We start from the raw sequence: 18,760 nt of genomic DNA, 5'->3' as shown, positions 1-18,760 counted from the left end.
TAAATAAATTTTTGTCAAGATTTTTGCCTCATTCCTGAGTTTTAAAATTTACTTTCTAACCCAAAATTGAGGAAAAGTGCTTTTCTGAAGTTTAAATGCCTTCATATAATTTTGTATTAGTACTCTGATTCCTTCAGTTTAGCTTTTATTAACTGACTAGCTAATATAACCCATAATAAGGTCCTTTGAAGACTTCTAAAACTTCTCCTTTTCAGTACTGTTTTTCTTAAAAAAAAATTCTCTTGGCATCACTGGATTTACTCACACAGTTTCTCAAATGTCTCTTCTAGGAATCACCAGTAATAGTTTTTAACATTTGAGATTCTCCTTATGATGGAGTTACTGCACCTTCACATGCAAGCTGCTGCACAGTTAATGCATTCTAAACCCATGTCTGGTCCTGAAAAAGGTTTCCTGTCCAGGATATAGGTTATTCTTTTTTGAGGGAGGGTACTAGAGATTGAATCCAGGGCCTTTGCACTGACGTACATACATCCCCAGCCCCTCCCCCCCTTTTTGAGACAAGGCTTTGCTGAGTTGCCCAGGGTGGGCTCTTAAGTTGGGACCTTGCTGCCCCAGTCTCCCAGAGTGCTGGGATTATAGGCATGCCCGGTCCTATTTCACTTTTTTAGCCCTTCAGTTTATTCATGCACTCTGGAGTAAATTTACTACCCGTTAGTATGTTTTAAAAGGATGAATAAGTTACTACCTTACAGAATGCTTTTAAGTGGTTAAAGAAAAATCTCATGTAACCTTATGAAATAAGAGATCATCTTCATCTTAGCGTCACTCCCCCAAAGATGATAGTGTACTCATTTATTCGGACCATCCAGAAGCCACTGGCAGAGTTAGTGCCGGAACTAAGAGTTCCAGGGCTGCCTTGCTCAGTGACACCGACTTGAGGTCAGGTGCCCAGCTCTTTAGAGAATAGAAATAAAATTCACTTGACCCTGGAATTTTGGAGAAGCAGTTGATTAAATGTAGAATTGTTTTAAAGGGACAGTTGTGGAATAATTAAACCTCAGGAAAGAGAGTATCTAGTCATTTCTGTCTTCTTTGTTTTGGATTATACTTTACTAGAAGAAATCATTAACGGATACATTACAGTTGGGTTGTAGCAGGGAAGATTAAGATTAGTTACCAGGAAAACATTTTGAATTACACAGCTCTCAAGCCATGGAATTAATTTTGGAGGAGGTAGAAGGGTCACAGAGAGTACACAGAAGTTCACAACTTTTAGATACAGCTTTTTTCCCAGTGCCCTTAATAAGGTTTCTATGGACTTCACTCTCAGACTATGACAGGCTCTGCTAGCACATTGGGCTAGAAAAGTCATATTTTGGTGGTGGTTCTGGTATTCTTTCTGAGTGCCCACATGTTCCACAGAGCCATATGGGCCCCAGTGAATCTGCTTGGTGAGGACAGAGTGACAGAACTGGCAAATGTAGGTGAAAGTGAACCTGTGAGTTCCATCAGTAGAGGAAGATCTTTGTGGTTTCTAAATTATGTAGACATATTTAGGATATTCAGCTCTCCTGAGTCCAAGGATGACGAAGAAAGATTACACTCAAGTCTGGTCGCTCTTGCTTACTATGTGTGGCTCCCTTCTTCCCAGTCCCCTTTGCCGTCCTTGAGCCAGCATCCGCACTCCCACTCCTGGTCTCGTGGCACAGATGTGATTTACTATTCTTACACTTTCCTGCTAATCTTGCAAGCATGAGGGAGCTCAAATGAGTACACATGCTCTTAAATTTGTATGGCTAACATCTGAGGAAATAGTTTCTTTCTTTTTAAAACTTTTGCGGTATTTGGGGATTGAACTCAGGGTCTTTGCATTGAGCTGCACCCTCAGCCCTTTTTATTTTTGAGACAGAGTCTCAGTAAATTGTAATGTTGCCTGGGTGGGACTCGAACTTGTGATCCTTTTGCATTAGCCACCTAGACTGCTGGGATTATAGGCGTGTGCTACTGTACTCAGCAAGGAAATATTTGCATAGTGAATGAATTTCTCCCTTTTATTAATGCTCAGGTTTTTCTTTTAACTAATAAAAAATTTGCACTTAATGAGTTTAAGTTTGGGTTTAAGAAAAATGTGTCCGTAAAGATACATTTGTATATTTTTAATTTTTTGATCCATAAACGTTAAATACGAAAATGCAGCTTTGCACAAGTTGTAACGGGGACAGAATGATCAGTTTACCTAAGGATTATTCTTTTGTCCACAATTTATGGAAATCTGTTAAAAAACATTCCTTGGGCTGGCAATTTAGCTCAGTGGTTCCGGTGCCTGCCTCGAAAGTGCAAGGTCCCAAGTTCGATGCCCGGTACCAAAAAAAAAAAAAAAAAAGCAAACAAAACAGATTCTTTAAAGGCAGATGAAATGTTTGCTTTTACATATGTAAATCATATATACACCCCAATCGCCATTTCAAATATATTGGTTTGTTTTTGTGTGTTTTAATTAAAATACTGAAAAATCAGCAGTTTGCAACAACAAAATATATAAGCTGCTCTACTTATTAGTGTAACTCTTAAGAAATATTTCGAGAGAAGTAGTCATAAGAATTATCAAGTAAAATGTTTTTAATATTAAGTAACTATGTTATAATGACCAGTATTTCAAATCTAATTTGGTAGTGAACCTATTGCAATGTCTAAAATGATAATTGTACTAGAGAATTTTTTATTTCCAGGTTTTAATTACAACAAGGACAGCTGCTGATAATTTTAGCACCCAGTATGTTTTAGATGACAGTGGCCACATAGTTTCTCAAAAACCTTCACATCTTGGTCAAGGTAAGAGGATAGCTTTATAGCATTCTTTACCTTTTCTGTCTAGTTTGTTTAAAAAACGGTATTATCCTCTGAATTGAGATATATTGTTTTGGACCTGATAAAATCTAGTTAAAGTGAATGTTCAACGTTTAGTTAGGAACCTCTCAAATACTCAAGAGGAGTTACGTTAGAGACTGTGCACAACGCTGTATTAGTTTGTGCAGAAACTATCAGAGCATTTATTTTCCTGTTGCTGGGTTGCCAGTGTCATCTTTAAATATGAAGGACAGTATTCTATTGAAACACCTAAAACATCATGGAGTTTTGACAGTGATAATAAACCACAGTATTAAGGTGATATGATTATGTAATAATTTAAAATATATTTCTTTATGGAAAATTTCAAACATATGCAGAAGTAACAGGATAGTATATGCATGGCTATTTAACACTTAACAACTTCTTGACAAGAACCTTTTTTCTAATACCCTAACGTATCTTCTTTCTCTGTGTTATTTTGAGGAGAATAAGTATATTAATTCTTGTTCCTACTTACGGTGTAATTCTTTTTTTTTTTCATACCGGGGATTGAACTCAGGTCCTTCCGCTTGTGAGGCAGGGCAGTGTACAGTGTAATTCTTAAGTTGTCTTATATGTAATTTTCTTACATTTTATTATAAATTCATATTTAATTTTGTTTCCTCATTATAATTTATCAAAGTCCTTTATTTTTCCTATGGTTTCTTCCAGTTTAAGCATTAAATTATTCGATTTATTTTTTTGCAAATACTATTGTCTTCATTGAACTATATTTTCTGATGTCTTAATTCTTATGTCAAATTTGCTCACTCTTATTTTATAAAACCTCAGCATAGTTACAATTAGGGACTATGTTTCCTTAAAAAAAATACTAGTTTTTTCCTCATTTATTCTGATAATGAAAATGAGTTCAAGTCTAGTGTGATGTATAATAATAAATATTATACACATTTTAATTAAAATCGAGTATAATTCTTTTACTATATGTTGAACAGTAGGACAAAGAGGCTTAAAAAAAAATGATTCCTCTCAGGAAATGCTCTGACCTTGGGTCTTAGGAGTTCAAATTAGGAAACCATTAGGAGTAGCTATCTAGTAGAGTACTTTGAAGTAATCTCCTTACCTTATAAAACTTAAAAGTATTTATTTTTATCTTAGTAGTAACCAGTCTAATCTGCATGGCCAGTGGCTCTGCATCACTCATACTTCTTCTGCTTTTCTGTATTTGTCTCCATGGGAACTATGAAATAACAATCCTTTAAATATGGACTCCATCTGATCTTTGCCCTTTTTCTGGTTGATTTTTCTTCCCCTGCTGACCTCAGTTTTCTACCTTTAGTAAGACTGGGTATGCATAGTAAGGAATTTTTATAGTCAGTAAATGAACCTTATTTTCTTTAGCCTGTTCTTTTATCTTAAGAAATAAACATAATTGGAAGGTAAATAGCTACAAAGCCGGTGAGTGCCTTTCATAATTCACTTTTTTCACCTAATTACACTTGATTGGTTAGGAAACAACAAAAAGTCTTAATTTCAAATTGTTCTAGATGGGCTTATAAAAATCCACAAACACTTTCCAAAGCCTTTTACGTTTACATTGCTTAGTGCTAGTGGTTTTTGAGTGATTGAATCGTAGACTCACATTTCACCAGCTGTCATTAGCTTCCATTTAAATGTTTTCTGTGTAAGATAAAACTGCAGTTCAGCTATCCTAATTTATACCTGTGCATTTAGGGTTCTTTTGGATTAATTTCTGCTGTGGTGTGAACATCCTTGCTTAGCACTTACTCTTCATATAGTCTGATCGGATGACACCTAGAGATAACATAACGGGAGGTGCAGGCACAACTTACAACAGAATCTTATTTAGACATTGGAAAACTTGTTACTCCTTTAAAAACATTTAAAGATGTTTTAAAAATAACTTATGAGAAGCTGCATTTCTGGTTTTTCTGGGTATGGGTATCTTTTTATGGATTATGCCATTTAAAGTAGTTTATGTGTTTAACAAAATTCCATTCTAATTGGCTTTACCTTCTATCCACTTGTTTTAAAGCACTGTACCTGATTTTTTGAACTAACCAGAAATACAGAAATGTCTCTAGCTTTTAAATTCTTTTACTAAGAATGCTGACTAAATTATTTTAGTCATACTTTCTCTATCATCACTTCTATTTCCTTTACCTTAACCAATAGTAAGCGTCTAATTTGATTTACCCTCCTAGATGCCTCCCCTCCCCTCAGTTCTTCTGCCTTGGGAATTTCCCAGACATCAGAAGTAGTGTGATCAGGATGTTCCTTTTCCAACCATATTATTAGAGTAGAGTATCATGTTCTATATGAATGCCTACTACATATGATTGTGCATGTATTGAAAGATCTTTTTATCTTAATTGAAGAGTGGAACTTTATTCATTAGTTTAAGAATACTTTCTGATATACAGGCATCCACACATTTACATTAGGAGTATAAATAGTTGCCTTTATGAGTGACATAACATAGGGTTGTGTAAAAATATAACAGGGAGCTTATTACAGGAATGCAGTTTAATCCGGTGTTTGAAGAATGTGCTAAAGTTAGAGAGCTGAGCAGTTCTCTTGTAAAATATGATAGTATACTGGGGTCTTCTCCCTATTGGCTAGTATTGCTTGATATTTTGAGGGATACAAATTTCATTTGGAATCAGAAAAGTCTTTTCCATCAGTAAGTTTTATGCAGAGATGTAATTTGCGTCTTATTAGTAATTCTTAATTTACTCTGAGAATATTTTTCAGTGCTTAGATAATATGGTCTTTGAGATAGATATAACATATTTAAAAATCAAGAATTTTTTTCCAGTTTTATAAGCACATTTCTATTTTGTCCCATTGATTTCTGCTCGCCTGCCTTTTTTCTATCTGTTCCTAGCTACGGTAGATGACATTAGACTAGTGAGGAGCCCTCTAGGATGAGTAAATGAATAATGACAAAAAAAATGAGGCCACTAAATGCCTAGAGGGAGGTTAGCAAGTGTTTTTTAGGAAATAGGGTACTTGAGTTTAAAGATAATGGGTAAAAAGGCATGGGAGTGTAACTTCCCAGTGAGAAGAATGATGTATGTAGAAGGATTGTCAGGGCATCCATGGGGCACAAGTCTGTAATCCCAGGGGTCTGGGTGCTGAGGCAGGAAGATGGGAAGTTCAAGGCCAGCGTAGACTATGTAGTGAGACCCTGCCTCAAAAAACGAAAAGGACAAAGGAGAAGGGAGAGCAAGAGGGGGAGGGGAGGGGGGAGGGAGGGGGAGGAGGAGCTGCGGAATGTGGTGGCCGAAGCCTGTAATCCTAGCCACTTTGGAGGCTGAGTCGGGAAGATTGCAAGTTGGAAGCCATCCTGGCAACTTAGCAAGATTCAGACTCAAAAATAAAAAGGGTTGGGGATATAGCTCAGTGGTAGGGCACCCCTGGGTTCCATCCCCAGTACCAAAGAAGAGGAGGAGACCATTGCTCCATTGCTCTCTTTGTAGCAATGAAACACTTTATAACTTAAAAATTTTGTATTTTTCTTTAAACTTGTTGAAGTGCAATGTCACAGACAAATTTAAATGAACTAAGTTCAAGAGTTCTAGGTGAAAAGTGACTGGCAGTAATTTGTATCCGTGGGAATATTAACCAAATTAGGAGGCATAGGGTGGACAAAGAAGCAAGTCTGCCTTACATAAAGGATCTTGTATGACAGTGCAGTAAACTAGCTGAACTTTGAATAGTCTCATGTGGACTCTTGTGGACTATTGTAGTCTCATGTGAACATGACACATGGATATGAGATTCCCAGACACTGAGCTAATTCACCCGACTCACCAAATCTCATCAGGACTTTTGCTGAGTGAGCCTTGAAGAATAAAGTTGGGGCTGAGCTAGTAAAGAAAGATCTTAAAGCTGCAAGGACCTGAGTTCAATCCCCGGTACCAAAAAAACCCCAACAACATCAACAAAAAAAAGAAAGATCTTAAAGCTTTGCAGGAGCAAGAGGACTGATTCTATCCTTAAGACATTGGAGATTAAAGGTGAACTGGAACTAAATAAAGGGGCAACTCAGCTCCAACCCAAACTCATAATTAGATTGGAGAAGCATGCTCTTCACTTGCTCGAGAGGAGACAAGAACTTCCTTTGAGAGAAAATATGATCTTCTTTAGTATCTACTCTTCTGTATACAATATCTGGCAAAAGTAAAACTTTTGAGGCATATTCAGGAAGGAAAATGAGATGCATACTAAGGGGGGGGGGGACAGTATAAAGAAACTCACCGGTGAACCCGATATTTGAACTAAAAGATGACAGCTTTAAAAACTACATTAAAGAATTTTGAAAAATGATCAAAATCTTTTAAGAAAATGGAGAATTTCAGTAGATAAATGGAAACTAAAATCTAAAACTATAAGAGTACTCTGAATAATTGATAGGATGGGTGCTGTAGTTTAGATCTAGAATGCCTCTGAAAGACCTATGTGGTAAAGCCTTGGTCTCCAGTGAGAGATCTTCTATTCTTTGGGGACATGGCCTCAAAAGGGATATTGGGGTACACTCCTTTCAGGTCTCTGCTTACACCCTGCTGGTGAGCAGTTTCTCTGGCCGGATGCCCCTACTGAGATGCTCCCACTCTGCTTCATTAGAATCTCAAAAGCAACAGGGCCAACTGACTGTGGCCTGGAAACTCCAACATTGTGAGCCAAATAAATCTTTTAAAATATATTATTTCAGTTATTTTGTTACAGGAATGGAAAACTAACGCCAAACGTTGAGAAGTGGGTTGTTGCTTTTACTGCATGATGATGGAGAGAAGCCTTTAAAAGTAGTTCACAAGAGGAGTTAGAAAACGTTTGGGGTATCAGGCTAGAAAAAAACCTGGAGTGCTGTAAGCAGAGCTTACTATGTGATTCTTATGAGGAATCAGAAGACCAGAATGTTGATAGAAATGTAGACAGGAAAGATACTGAAAAATTTCTATATAGTAGAAATACACTATTGGGGATTGGACTAGAGAATACCCTGACAAAGAATTTAATTGTATTATATCCATGCCCTGAGACTGTAGGAGGCTAAGCCTAAGGGTGTTGGATTAGTTTATCTGGCTGAGGATATTTTTTTGTTTTGTTTTTATTATTTTTTGTTGTTGTTGTTTGTTTGTTTTTTTGGTACCGGGGATCGAACTTGGGACCTTGCACTTGGGAGGCAGGCGGCAGAACCACTGAGCTAAATCCCCAGCCCTATGGCGGAGGATATTCCAAGGCAGCATAAAGTTCGGGCAGCCGCATGAACATGACAGCCATCTTTTAACCCAGTTTAACAGTAAGAATTAGCAAAGGGGAGAGAAGCAGGAACATTTGGAAAATTTGCAATTTGGCCCAGAAATAGTACATGTAAAGTACTTCTTTACATAGTTGTTATGAGATCAGCACTGATATGGTTGCTAGAGAGATCAGCACTGATAAAAAATAACCAAGAGAGGGCTGGGGATTTAGCTCAGTAGTTCCGCCACCTGCCTCGAAAGTGCCAAGGTCCCGAGTTCGATCCCCAGTACCAAAAAAAAAAAAAAACAAACAAACCAAGAGCTTTATATCAGGACAATAGACAGGATGCCTAGAGAGAATGTCAGAAGTTAGCAAAGCAGGAGTTATCACAGGGTCAAAGATGTGGAAATGAAAATCTGTTTCAAAGAATGTCCAGTAATGAGTGTTCTTGAGAAGAATGCCTTAGGATGCCCTTCCTAACTATGACTGCCCACACCAGCAAAGCACATAGAAACCACTGCAGCAGTGGTTCAGGTGGGCCCAAGGACATCTTGGATTGGTGGCAGACCGTGGCATTAGCCGCATGATGCTGATTTTGCAGGATGCAGAATTATAGGATTACCAGGTGGTATGTGGCAGGGTCATAGTCCCTACAGCAGCCCCAGACAGGGTGATATCTAGTGAAGCTGAGAGAGTGGAACTAAAGTTGCAAGGGAAATCCCAGGAAATTCAAGCTCCCAGGAATGTATAATGTTATTTTGAAAGAGAAGGCAAACAATGTTTTTTCACATAATGATAATTGTAAGAGGAAATAAAACATATTTTCAGTTTGGAAGACGCAGCCTGTCTTTGGTACTTTCCCATTGTTGAGACACAGTACTGAGACAGCTTAAAGGAGAGGTTTATTTTAGCTCACAGTTAAAATCTGTGGTCAGCTGGCTCCAAGGCAGAATGTCATGGCAGAGGGGCAGAGTGAAGGAAAAGCTGCTCATGTCATGGTGGTCACCAAAGCAGAAAGATAGGGAGAAGCTGGGGAAGGAGATGCACCCTTCCAGGTCACACCCCCAGTGACCCATCTCTCGTACCAGATGCCACCTCCCAACAGCAGGTCAGCTGTATTGCCTCTGATTCAGTCACCTTCCCAAAACCCGACCTGTGAATGTGTGAAGCTTTAGGGGTCATTCTTGATCTAAACCACAATGTTAATTCTATACCTGGCACCCAAAACACTCATGTGCATTTCTTTTCTTTTTTTTAAGCAAAACATTTATTGGTACATTTTAGATACACATAATGATAACATTCATAGGGAATTTGTACCTGTGTGTCATATATCTTGCTTCTTTTTTGTGCATTTCTTTATGCAAAATGGATTTAGTACATCTGTAAGAGTGATGTTGCTGAAGAGTCCAAAGTCTCCTTTAGGACTCAAGGCAAAAACTCTTAGCTTATAAGCCCTTGTAAGAATCAGAGTGAAAGTTACACAGTTCTGACATACCATGGCACAGGGTAAACGTTCCCATTCTAAAAGGGGACAAGCAGGGGTTACACAGGAATGGGACCAAAGCAAGACTGAAACCCAGCAGTGCAAACACTAAATCTTGTAGCTCTATGTCCAGCACCCCAGGGCAAAGATGTGAGCTCCAAAGGACTTTGGTGGCCCCAGCCCTATTGTACCCCTCATGACTTCTTTTGAAGTGGCTCTACTCACTGCATATGGCTCTCCTCAGACTTCCATGTTCCTGGCTTCTCCAACTTCTGGAGTTTCCACAGCACCTTTGGCTTCAGCCTCACAGTTTCACTCACTGACCTTTCAGGAACATACTGCTGGCCTCCCAGGTCTTTCTTCCTGTGTAATCTAGGAAGAGGCCTCCCTGACCCCACAACTCTAGCATTCTGTATGCCTGTTGAACCACTACCACATGAATAACACCAAGGTCTGATGCCAGTTCAAGCAGTAACCAGGCCCACTGGAATCATGGCTGCAGAGACCTCTGAGTGCCTACCTACCAGTGGAGCAAATCCTGGCAAGTCAGTTGCCTAGGCAGCCCTCTGAAGCAGGGTGCCCCAGAGCTCTCTTCTCAAATGAAAACTTTGCAGCTTTATACTCTTAAGCCTGCAATTGCAGATTTCTGATATGCCCTCAAGGCATCTTTTCTGTTGTCCTGATGCAAAGTACTTGACTTGGCTTCTTTTTAGTGTTAATCTTTTTAGCAGCCAAACTTTTTGGAGCCAAAATTTTATAGGCCCCAGTTTTATAGGCAGCTGCTTTGTGGCCACCAGCAAAAATTTTCAAATTACTCAGCTTGGCTCTTTGCTCCTTATAGTATATCTTGCTAAAAGCCATAAATAGTATCCATGCTATATGCTGAACGTGGAGCTTCCTTGACATTTCCTCCACAAGATTGATTAGTCTACCACGCTTAATCTCAACCTCTCATAAAATCTTAGTATATGAGCAAAATGTAGACAAATTTTCTGCCATAGAATAACACACATGGTCTAGAGTCCAGCTGCCAGTGTAGTCCTTTTATCCAACTGAAACCTGATCCTGGTCTTCACCATCTGCATTTTTCTCAGCATTCTGGTCTCTTGAGCTCTAATCAGAATCTCATCAAGCTTGGTTTATGGCATTGTAGGGTTTCTCTAGCTGGCACCTCTAAATCTTTCCAAACTCCTCATTGTAAATCACATTGTTAAGTATAATCCTAGCATCGACTCTACTCTCGGAACCAAAACCTGTCTGAGATACTTACTCATTGCTAAGATCAATACTGGACGACCACAACTTAAAGGAGGAGAGGTTTATTTTGGCTCATAGCTATAGTCCCTGGTAAGCTGACTCCGGGGCAGAACAGCATGGCAGAGGGCTATAGTGGAGGAAGAACTGCTCACATCATAGCAGCCAGGAAGCAGAGAGAGAGAGGAGGAGCTCGGGAGAGAGAAATCCTTACAGGTTATGCCAAGGTGAGTGGCTTCTTCCCAGCAGGCCCCACGTCCTAACAGTAAGTCGGCTGTATCACCCCTCAGTCATCTTCCAAATCCCTACCTCTCTTCGCGTGAGGCCTGTGGAGGACATTCTTGTTCTGAATGGTAGCACAGTCCTCGATAGGGTATTCAGGATGGATCTCTAGAAGTGTGATATTTAGGCCAGGATCTGAAGGTTGTTCAAGGAGTTGGTCATCCAAAGGGTGGATGGAAGATGCCAGGGCCCTGAGTTGTAGTCAGATCTGATGTGCTAAAGAAACACAAGAAAGAAGATTGACAGGAGAGGATGTAGCCATAGGCTAGGTACGCACAGCCTTGTAAGCTTTTTTCCTCTCCTGTCCCACCTATTTTTCCCCAGTTAGCTGTATTATTAGTAATCATTGAAAATATTGACTCCCAAACAATTGTTCTTCTCCAGTATATCTTTCATGTCATGAGTCCTGATTTAATGGTTATATTGCAGATCTCATCCATATTACCATCCCCTAGTTATATTCCAATTTTAGGACTCTTTGCTCACCAAATTTATTTTCTTCTCTTGTCGTGAAACCTGTATTTTGATGTAATTGTCATTTGGTTAGAGTTCATATTCAAATATACTAGAGTGACACTTCTAAATTTTTGTAAGTCCAAAAATGTCTTCATTTTGCTCTTAGCCATATCTTAACTAGCTGTAGGTTTCTTAACTTGCCCTTAAAAATTTATAGATTGTCCATCTTCTAGTGTTGTAGCGAAGAAATTTGATAGTAGTCTTTTCTTATAAGAAACTTTTTTTTTTTCTGTTTGCAAGCTTGTAAAAATTTTTTGGTTTTTTTGAATTTTGAGATTTTTTAGAGGAAAATGGTTTCTTTTGTTTTAAAAATATTCCTCATAACTGAGTAAGCTCTTGAAATACACACTCAAACTTTAATTCTAGAAGATATTTCTCAATTATTAAGTCTTCATTTGTATTTTCCCTCCTCTTGGAACTCCTGATTCTATGCTAGGGTTTATTAGTCTTACATTCCCCTTAGGATTGCCTTTTCTTTATGTCTTTGCCCATTGTTACAAGCAGTAGGACCTATTATATAGTGAGTTTTAGCCTTTTTAACTTTGCTTCACAGTAAAAAATACATAATACTTAGCAGCCCAATTCACATAAATCAAATCACAACAAAAATTTCATGCAACAGTGAAATGTGATGCTCCATTTTCTGTCCTGGTTTATTCTTTTTATTCTATTTTATCTTTTAAAAAGATGCTAGTTGCTATACACTAAATGAGTGGTTCTCAATCTTGGGCAGCTTCCCCTGAAGCAATTAGCAATATTTGGGGATATTTTCGATTACTATGACAGGGTGGGGTACCACTAGCACTGAGTGGGTAAGAAGCCAGAAATGCTGCTAAACATTCGATGATACACAGGACAGTCCCCAACAACAAATTTATCTGGTCCAACGTTAGTGTCATAGTGCCAAGATTGAGAAACCCTACACCAATGATGATTTCCACTTTTAAAAAGAGTTGAAGAGGGCCGGGGATTTAGCTCAGTGGTTCAGGCACCTGCCTCGGAAGCACAAGGTCCCGAGTTCAATCCCCGGTACAAAAAAAAAAAGTTGAAGATCATCACAGTAACGGGTAAAAGTTGCAGGAGGGGGAGATCACATGGCAGGCAGGACAGGCGACCAGAGACTGGGGAGGGGCCAAGCTTACTCTTCACAAGTTGCTCTTGAGAGAACAACTGAGGCCTCAAGAGAGTACCTTAACTCCTCCTCCGGCAGCACCCCAGTGACTAGCCCAGTAGGCCCTACCACTTGACACTGCCACATTGAGGACCAGGCCTCCAGCACGGGAATGCTTGGAGGACAAACCGTATCCGAACTGTATCATCCCCCCCTAGCCTCCTGGGTCCTGTCTGTCTAAATACAAAATACAATCTTTCTATCCCCTGTAGCACCCAAATCTTAACTCCTCCAGCTTCACTCAAAAGTCCAAAATCTTATCCAAGACTCCAATACCAAGGAGCAGGGTCATTGATTTAACTATGCCTAAAAACAAGCGTCTTAGCTGTTAGCCTGAAAAATCAAAAAACAAGTTCCATCTTTCTAAGATACAAGGGTGGGACAGAGAGGATAAGCATTCCTGTTCCAAAATGAAGAAATAGGCAAGTAGAAAGGAGTAATTTTCTCAAAACTGTCAAGACTGCATGACTCTTGTATTCTATCCACCTACAAAATGAGCACCATATGGATGCCACCAAGGTCTTCTGTTGGCACGCGTGGTGCCTTGGCCCACCTGAACTATGTCCTGCTGCTGTGAAGCATTTCTGCAGCAGACAAGGAGTAGAATCCCACACCAGCCTGGCAGCCTCGGACAGTGGGTCTTTGCCGAGAACCCTGGACTCTAACCCTGAAACAAATTTGCACTTTTAGGTCTCTGGGTGTATAATAGGAAGGGTAGCCTTAAGGGTCTCTGAGTTGCCCTCAGGGTTCTTTCCCACTATCTTGCATGGGGCTCCCTTTTATCCACAGGGATGCAAGCTGTTGCTTAGCTGCATTCTGATTTTATTCTCTTGAAAGTGTTTTGTTTTTTTTTCTCCATCTCTTTCCCTAGACAGGCTATGAATTTTCCAAATCCTCCTTCTCCATTTCCCATTGCTCTCCTTTCACACTGAAAGCAGACAAAAGTATCCACTTAAGGCCTTCTGTACATCTTCTAGAAATTTCTTCTGCCGTCTTGGCATAGTGGTGTGGGTGTGGTCTCAGCTGTTCAGAAGGCAGAGGTAGGAGGAACACAGGGTCAAAGGTCAGTTTGGGCAACTTAGTGAGATACTGTCTCAAAATCAGAAATGAAAAGGGCTAGGGATGTAGTTCAGTGGTGGAGTGTGTCTGGGTTCAATCCCCAGTATCAAAAAAGAAAACAGATCTTCTGCCTGAAAACTAGTCCATCATTCTTGAAGCTGGCCTTCCGTAAAGTGAACACAGTGTATCCAAGTTCTTTACAGTGATGTTATGTGGGTAACTTTTATTCTAAGTTCCAGTAGAATCCTCATTTTCATCTAGGACTGGTTTGCTCTTCTCATCTTTTGCGTCATATCCAGAATTGCTTCTGATGTTCTCCTTACAGCAGTCTAGGCTTTTTCTAGACTTTTCTTCCAGACTCTTTCAATCTCTGCCTATTACCCAGATTCAAAGCTGCTTTTACATTTTTAGGCATAGTTACAGCAGTGACTCTGCCCCTTGGTATCAACTGTTTTAGTCTGTTTTCTGTTGCTACAGAAACAAAATCTGAGGCTAGAAAATTTATAAAGAAGAGAGTTAATTTAGTTCACAGTTTAGGAAGTTCAGGGGCTGTGGTGAGGGTCTCATCACATGATAATGGAGGCATGTGCAGGAGGGAGGGATCATACCCAGCAAAACATGAAGCCAGAGACCTAAATTGGTGTTTTGTTTGTTTGTTTGTTTGTTTTAACTCTTCAGTGCATGGTTTTCATTTCTGGCTATATATTCATTAGAATCTCATAGGGAGATTGATTTAACAAGTTTGAGATTTGCTGGTGACTAGTAGTTTTAAAACATATTTTAAAAAACAAACAGGTGGGTGAAGTGGTGCATGCCTGTAATCCCAGCACTCAGGAGGCTAAGGCAGGAGGATTGCTGCGAGTTCAAGGCCAGCCTGAACTTCATAGCCAGAGCTTGTCTCAAAAAGCCAAGAAAAGACAAGACAAGACACATACCTATTGCATATGGCCATGACAAACATCTAGTCTTTTTGGGGGGGAGGGGGGCAGATACCAGGTATCAAACTTGGGACCTTGCACTTTCGAGGCAGGCAGCGGAACCACTGAGCTAAATCCCCAGCCCTACAAACATCTAGTCTTAGTTTCATGTAATTTTATTTTTTTAGATAAAAGCTACTTATTAACCTAATCGTTAACAAGTGTAATTTTTATTAGCTTTTTAGTTTAATTCTTTTGTTTCATTGTCCTGTGTTTTGAATGTTGTTGAAGATGGGTAAATAAAACCAAGTTATTGGATATTAGTTCAGGTAAGAAATTTTAATGGTATAATTAAGGTTATCATGTATGTTGTATATTCTTGTACCACCTGTAGATTGTAAAGTGCAGAATAAACATCTCCAGGTAGTTTGAATATCAGCAGATTTCTTAACCTGCATTCTAACATTGTGTGGTGGCAGTGTCTGGAACCGCAGCTAGGAAAGTGAGGCAGGAGGCTCACAGGTTAAAGGCCAACCTGAACAACTTAGCAAGATCCTGTCTCAAAATAAAATAAGAAAAAGGGCTGGAAATGTAGCTCAGTAGTAGAGTACTTGCTTAGCCTGAGCGAAGCCCTGGGTTTAATCCTCAGTACCAGAAAGAAAAAAAAAAGATACTGCGTTTCAGTGAGCCCATGTTTCTCTGCACTGGTAGAAATAAAATTATACTTGCTTAGACTGCATACTTAGCAGGTTACAGATAGAGTCTAGCAGGAGATCAGAATAGTTTGCAAAGATGAGCTTTCCTTTCCTCCCACACTGGGAGGAGGATTAGCTTTTAGGTATAGAAAGGGTTCCTTACTGACTATGGATTTGAGTATGAATTTGAAGATCTTTAAAATTTCTTCCATGTCTAACTAGCCTTTTATTTGCCAACAGGTACAACTGTAACTGTTTTAAGATTATTTAGGAATCTGCCTGTAAGAAAGCAGTTTTACTCAACTGCTAAAAAATGTAAAGATGAACTCAAAAAGGTCCAGGATCTCCTCATGAGCTATGGTATCCTTAAACCTGACTTAAGGATTGTTTTTGTACATAATAAGGTGAGCATTGTTATATTTGATAAGATTATTTTGGTATATAATAGAATAGAATAAGGAGACAATGTATTTTATCCAGATCAGTTCGATATATGCTAATGACTGAACCCCTCACTTGCGGGATTATTTGTGGGAAACCTAATCACCAGGGTGATTTCAGGACCTAGAGCCTTTGGAGGTGATTAGATCAGAAGAGCAGAGCCCTCGTGAACGGCATCAGTGCCCTTAGAGCTGCCTTCTCTTCTGCCATCTGAGGACACGCAGAAAGTGCTGCTTGTGAACCAGAAAGTTAATCCTCACCAGACACCAGATCTGCTGGTGCCTATCTTGGATTTCCTAGCCTCCTTATGAGAAATAAACTTGTGTTGTTTATGAGATATTTTGTTATAGCAGCCCAAAGACAAAAATTTAGTCCACATTTTAGTTGTATCTTCATAAAATAAAGAGCATCTGTAATTAATCATATAGTATCTATATAAAATTAATTTTACCTATATTTCTTAATACCTAAGATCAGTGATTCTCCTAAAGGACTTTTTAATGCAAGAAATACTTGTAAGCTTCTTTCATCAAATGCAATAATAGATTCTGAAAATTGGAAGATGAGTGAGTCTTGTTCTGTTCCTTCAAAGAGTTCACAATTTGGGAACATTCTTTACCTTTTACACTTTTTTTCTTTGGAAGAGCTTGGTTGGTTTCAAGACCACCCTACCTCATTTCTTCCAGTTTTCAGAGCAGGCCTGTTAAGGAAAGGAATTCATCATGTTGTTTGATGACTCTTAGGGGAAGAAAGGTTTAGGTGGTTTCTGATAATCTTGTTTTTCCCCAAACTCTACAGGGTCACCTTGAAATATGTAATGGAAGGATGGGCCGGGGATTTAGCTCAGTGATGCTGCTGTCTACCTTGCAAGGGCAAGGTCCCGAATTCAATCCCCAATACCAAAAAAAGGAGAATATGTAACGGAAGGAGAACAGACCCACACAGTAGTGTGGAAGCCTGCTGGGGCCTAGGAAATTAACATTTAACGAGGAGCGACACAGTGCCAGGATCGCTGCTAGGGGCATTAATTGCTCTCCTGTAATCTCCCCAGTAACAGCCAAGGAAGTAGACCTTAGGTCAGTTTTGCAGCTGTCCCCTGATCTGAACTCAGCGGTTTAGTATTTTATTTAGGGTTACACAATTGTTGAGATGACATTTGAAACTTAGAATGCCTTGCAGAGTACAGGTTCTTTACACTCTACTGTTTTCTTCCCATTTAATACTACATTAGATTTATATCCTTTTTTTCAGATTTCAGAATACTTAGAATAACTTTGTGAGGTAAACACTATTATCTCTATTTGTATGAGGAACTTGAAGCTCAGAGCAATCAAAAATATGGGAAAAATTCATATTTTTCAACAAGTAATAGTACTTAGGTCAGAATCTGTTTTGATTCAGTTTTCTTTCTACTCCATGTCTTTTTGCCTATTAAGAAGATTCTTCTAGCTGAGCATGGTGGCACATGCCTGTAATCCCAGCACTTGGAAGGCTGAGGCAGGAGGATTGCTGCAGGTTCAAGGCCAACCTCAGCTATGTAGTAAGCTCAAGGCCAGCCTGGACTATAAAGTGAGACCCTGTCTCAAAAGAAAAAAAATTGTCAATTGTCTATTGTCAAGTGATGCTGAAATGTTTACAATCAAAATCTTTGGTCCTCTTTAAAGAAAAAAAAAAAAATTAAAGAGTCAGCCACCTGTTCCTTTTGGAGGCTCTACCATGCTGACTCCTGAGGACGTTGATGGATGGAGGCTCATTCTGCTAATACAAATAACCCTTGACCTCGTGCAGTTCAGTATCCCCAAGTCAAGACCAGGGTCAGGAGAAAATAATAATCAGGAAGGGAAAACAGATCCAAAAGGCAAAATATGAAGAGGAAACAGGAATCATGTATTTGTAAAAGAAAATTGAGTGCAACTAAAGAAAAAGTTTTGAATAAGGGAAAACATAACAGATAACAGAATTATTGCCTCATATAATGAAAATGAGTATATCAGAAGTATTTGAGATAATATAAGGAGAGCCATTCGGGTTGGTTGGCCTGTGATGTGCAGCTTCGGGAGGGACGCGCATGGAGCATTGAGGGAGGAAGGGGACACCTGCCTGGCCAGATCAGCTGAATCCACCCTGGTGATCAGTGGGGTGACAGATGTCGCAGCCAGATCGCCCTCTCATCCAATAGGAGGAGATCTGATTCACTTAAAGTCAAACATATCTCTTCTTTAAAGTTATTAACCAGTGTAACACTGTCAGTCTAGGTATTTTCATCTGAGAATGAAAAGCAGTCTTTTGTACTAAACAGTATTTTATTTTCAGAGGACACTGTATCTGAACTTACATTGAGCAAATCCAGGTCCCTTTATGGCCTTCAGTAATTTCAGATTCAGTTTAAATCCTGGAGAGTATGCTGAGAATGTCATACCATGACAGTAATTTAAGATAATAAAAAGTCCTACAGTAATATTAAATGTTAATTATTACACAAGGAGATCATGTACTGAAATAGAACAAGCTTTGTCTTTAAGCTTTTGTTTGCTCATATGGATTATTCTTAAAATTTCTTATTAGTTGTGTTGTGCCTAAAAGAAGGTTAAAATATATTGTTAAACCTTCTAGCACAGCATTGACATGTTATCGTAAATCTCTGAATACTGAATCCTATTTGGCTGTTAGCCTTTTCTTTTAAACATGTTTACTTTCATTATTCTTTATGTGCTTTTTGAAGAATTTTTTGTCCTTGTTTAAAATTGAAACATGGTAATATTGATGTCTTTATTTTTTCTGCATAAGAAACAAAATATTGCACATAATATGAGAAGTACTATTGCTATTTTGATAACTTGGATTAGATAGTGTTCCT

At 39.0% G+C, this 18,760-nt stretch overlaps 1 protein-coding gene across 5 annotated transcripts in view; it reads left to right on the top strand.

The window, feature by feature from the left end:
• Window positions 1-18,552, top strand: part of LOC147820902 (PMS1 protein homolog 1-like) — a 37,624-nt gene extending 19,072 nt beyond the window's left edge. For 3 of the 5 annotated variants that reach the window (XM_087203141.1, XM_087203143.1, XM_087203144.1), the window contains 3 exons: window positions 2,694-2,796; window positions 15,703-15,866; window positions 16,702-18,552. In XM_087203141.1, coding sequence (XP_087059267.1) covers window positions 2,694-2,796; window positions 15,703-15,866; window positions 16,702-16,824 — 390 coding nt within the window. In that variant the 3' untranslated portion in view covers window positions 16,825-18,552. The remainder of the gene's footprint in view (window positions 1-2,693; window positions 2,797-15,702; window positions 15,867-16,701) is intronic. The other 2 variants (XM_087203140.1, XM_087203142.1) reach the window with 1 other exon arrangement.
• The last annotated feature ends 208 nt before the right edge of the window (window positions 18,553-18,760 follow it).

This window comes from Heterocephalus glaber, unplaced genomic scaffold (genome assembly GCF_053883595.1).
Source record: "Heterocephalus glaber isolate CG9 unplaced genomic scaffold, H.glaber_assembly_v1.0 deba00001785, whole genome shotgun sequence".
Lineage (NCBI taxonomy): Eukaryota > Metazoa > Chordata > Mammalia > Rodentia > Bathyergidae > Heterocephalus > Heterocephalus glaber.
Note: the sequence above shows the minus strand (reverse complement) of the source record. Positions and strands in the feature narration are given on the sequence as shown.